Below are 1605 nucleotides of genomic sequence, written 5' to 3' on the forward strand. Positions count from 1 at the left end.
GATTCTCAAATTACCATTGCAAAAAAAAAAAAACAATTGCTCCAAATAATTTTATCAAGCTTCCAAGGCCATAAGTTACGAATTATTGATAAAAGTAAGGGATCAAAATTTAGGGAAGTTTTTCATCACCTACCCTTATATATGACTGTCTAAACACACACACACACCAAAAAAAAAAAAAAAAAAAGTAATAATGATACTAGAATTAGTACACATTCTTGGCCTAAACTACCTTTTGTTAACACACATTTTTGGCCTATCCTACCTTTTGTTCAAGGCAGATGTTTAATCCAATCTTACTAAATCGTGTTGTTGTATACTTGAAGTCTTTTAACAGGTAAAATGAAGGGAATACAAACAATAACGAGGGCTTTTGTTGTAGCAGCCATATCAATATGGGTGATCATCCTTGAACCAACATTTGCAGCATCAGATCTAAGTTTCGATGCATCAAGCCCTACGACGACTACGTACTCGAAGCTATTGAGCGACTAATACGGCGCACCAATGTACCAGTAATGGCAGCAACTTTCAAAAACAAACAAAAGTATTTTTTGGTTGACATAAAGGGATCAGAGGGAGGAACGATCACAGTTGCTTTGGATTTATATAATGATATATATGTGGTTAGCTATCTTGACACAATTGATAAAAAGTTTAGGTATCATATTTTTAAGGATTTTGAACACAAAACAAAAGATCTCTTTCCTGAGGCAAAAGGTACTAGTAATCGTCTAAGAATTAACTGGGAGCTGAACCACTTAACAAGTTCATCAACAAAGTCTACGGAAAGGCGCTTGATGTTAAGACCGAAGCTCGGTTTCTTCTTGTTATAATCCAAATGATTTCAGAGGCAACACGATTCAAGTATATTGAAAATATGATTGTGGAAAATTTTGCAACTTACTATAACCCCGATCCAAAAGCAACCCGATTGGAAATTCGTTGGAGTAAAATTGGTGAAGGTATTAAGGAATCTAAGAAGGGTGTAATCTCACCCGAGCTGGATTTAAAGGATGTGAACGATAAAGATTGGAAAGTGTCTAAAGTTGAAGACATAGTTAATGACATGGCACTCCTAAAAATTTTGGAAAAAGCCAAGTATCTGTATTTAATAAGCTAAAGTTGTTCATGAACAAGTTTTTTATAACCAAGACCGGTGACGATGAGGCTGAATTGTGAATTTCAATTTAAGTCGAATACAAATTATGTAATGATGTTAAGTAATGACACGTATGGTAAGTGGTCTTAATATATGTCGTGTATGAAACATGTTTATGAAAGGAATGGTGTCCTTCGAACAAGTGTATTATTCCGATAGAGGATTCAGAATTAATTAGGAAAGCTAATTATTCAGTGAGGTCAAGTGATCGGAATGCATAGCTGAAGGCCGCTTCAGATCAGTAATATTAATGTATAATTAATATTACAGCTTAATCTTGACTAAACCCTTCGGTTCACACCATTACTAGAAATAGGACTTTTTCCGACGGACCTAAATTCCGTCGGAAAATTCGAATTTTCCGACGGAATTTTACTCTGTCAGAAATATCCGTTGGAAAAGATAAGTTCCGTGGGAAATTCCCTCGGAAATATTCCGACGGA

The 1605-nt window shown here is 35.1% G+C and overlaps 1 protein-coding gene across 1 annotated transcript; it reads left to right on the forward strand.

Annotated features, from left to right (window-relative positions):
• The first annotated feature begins 342 nt into the window (after positions 1-342).
• On the forward strand, positions 343-1123 carry LOC110716908 (antiviral protein alpha-like). The gene is given in 3 exon segments (XM_021895561.1): positions 343-499; positions 502-661; positions 745-1123. Coding segments are annotated over 3 exon segments (696 nt in total).
• Positions 1124-1605: the final 482 nt, after the last annotated feature.

This window comes from Chenopodium quinoa, unplaced genomic scaffold, assembly GCF_001683475.1.
Source record: "Chenopodium quinoa cultivar QQ74 unplaced genomic scaffold, ASM168347v1, whole genome shotgun sequence".
Taxonomy (NCBI): domain Eukaryota; kingdom Viridiplantae; phylum Streptophyta; class Magnoliopsida; order Caryophyllales; family Amaranthaceae; genus Chenopodium; species Chenopodium quinoa.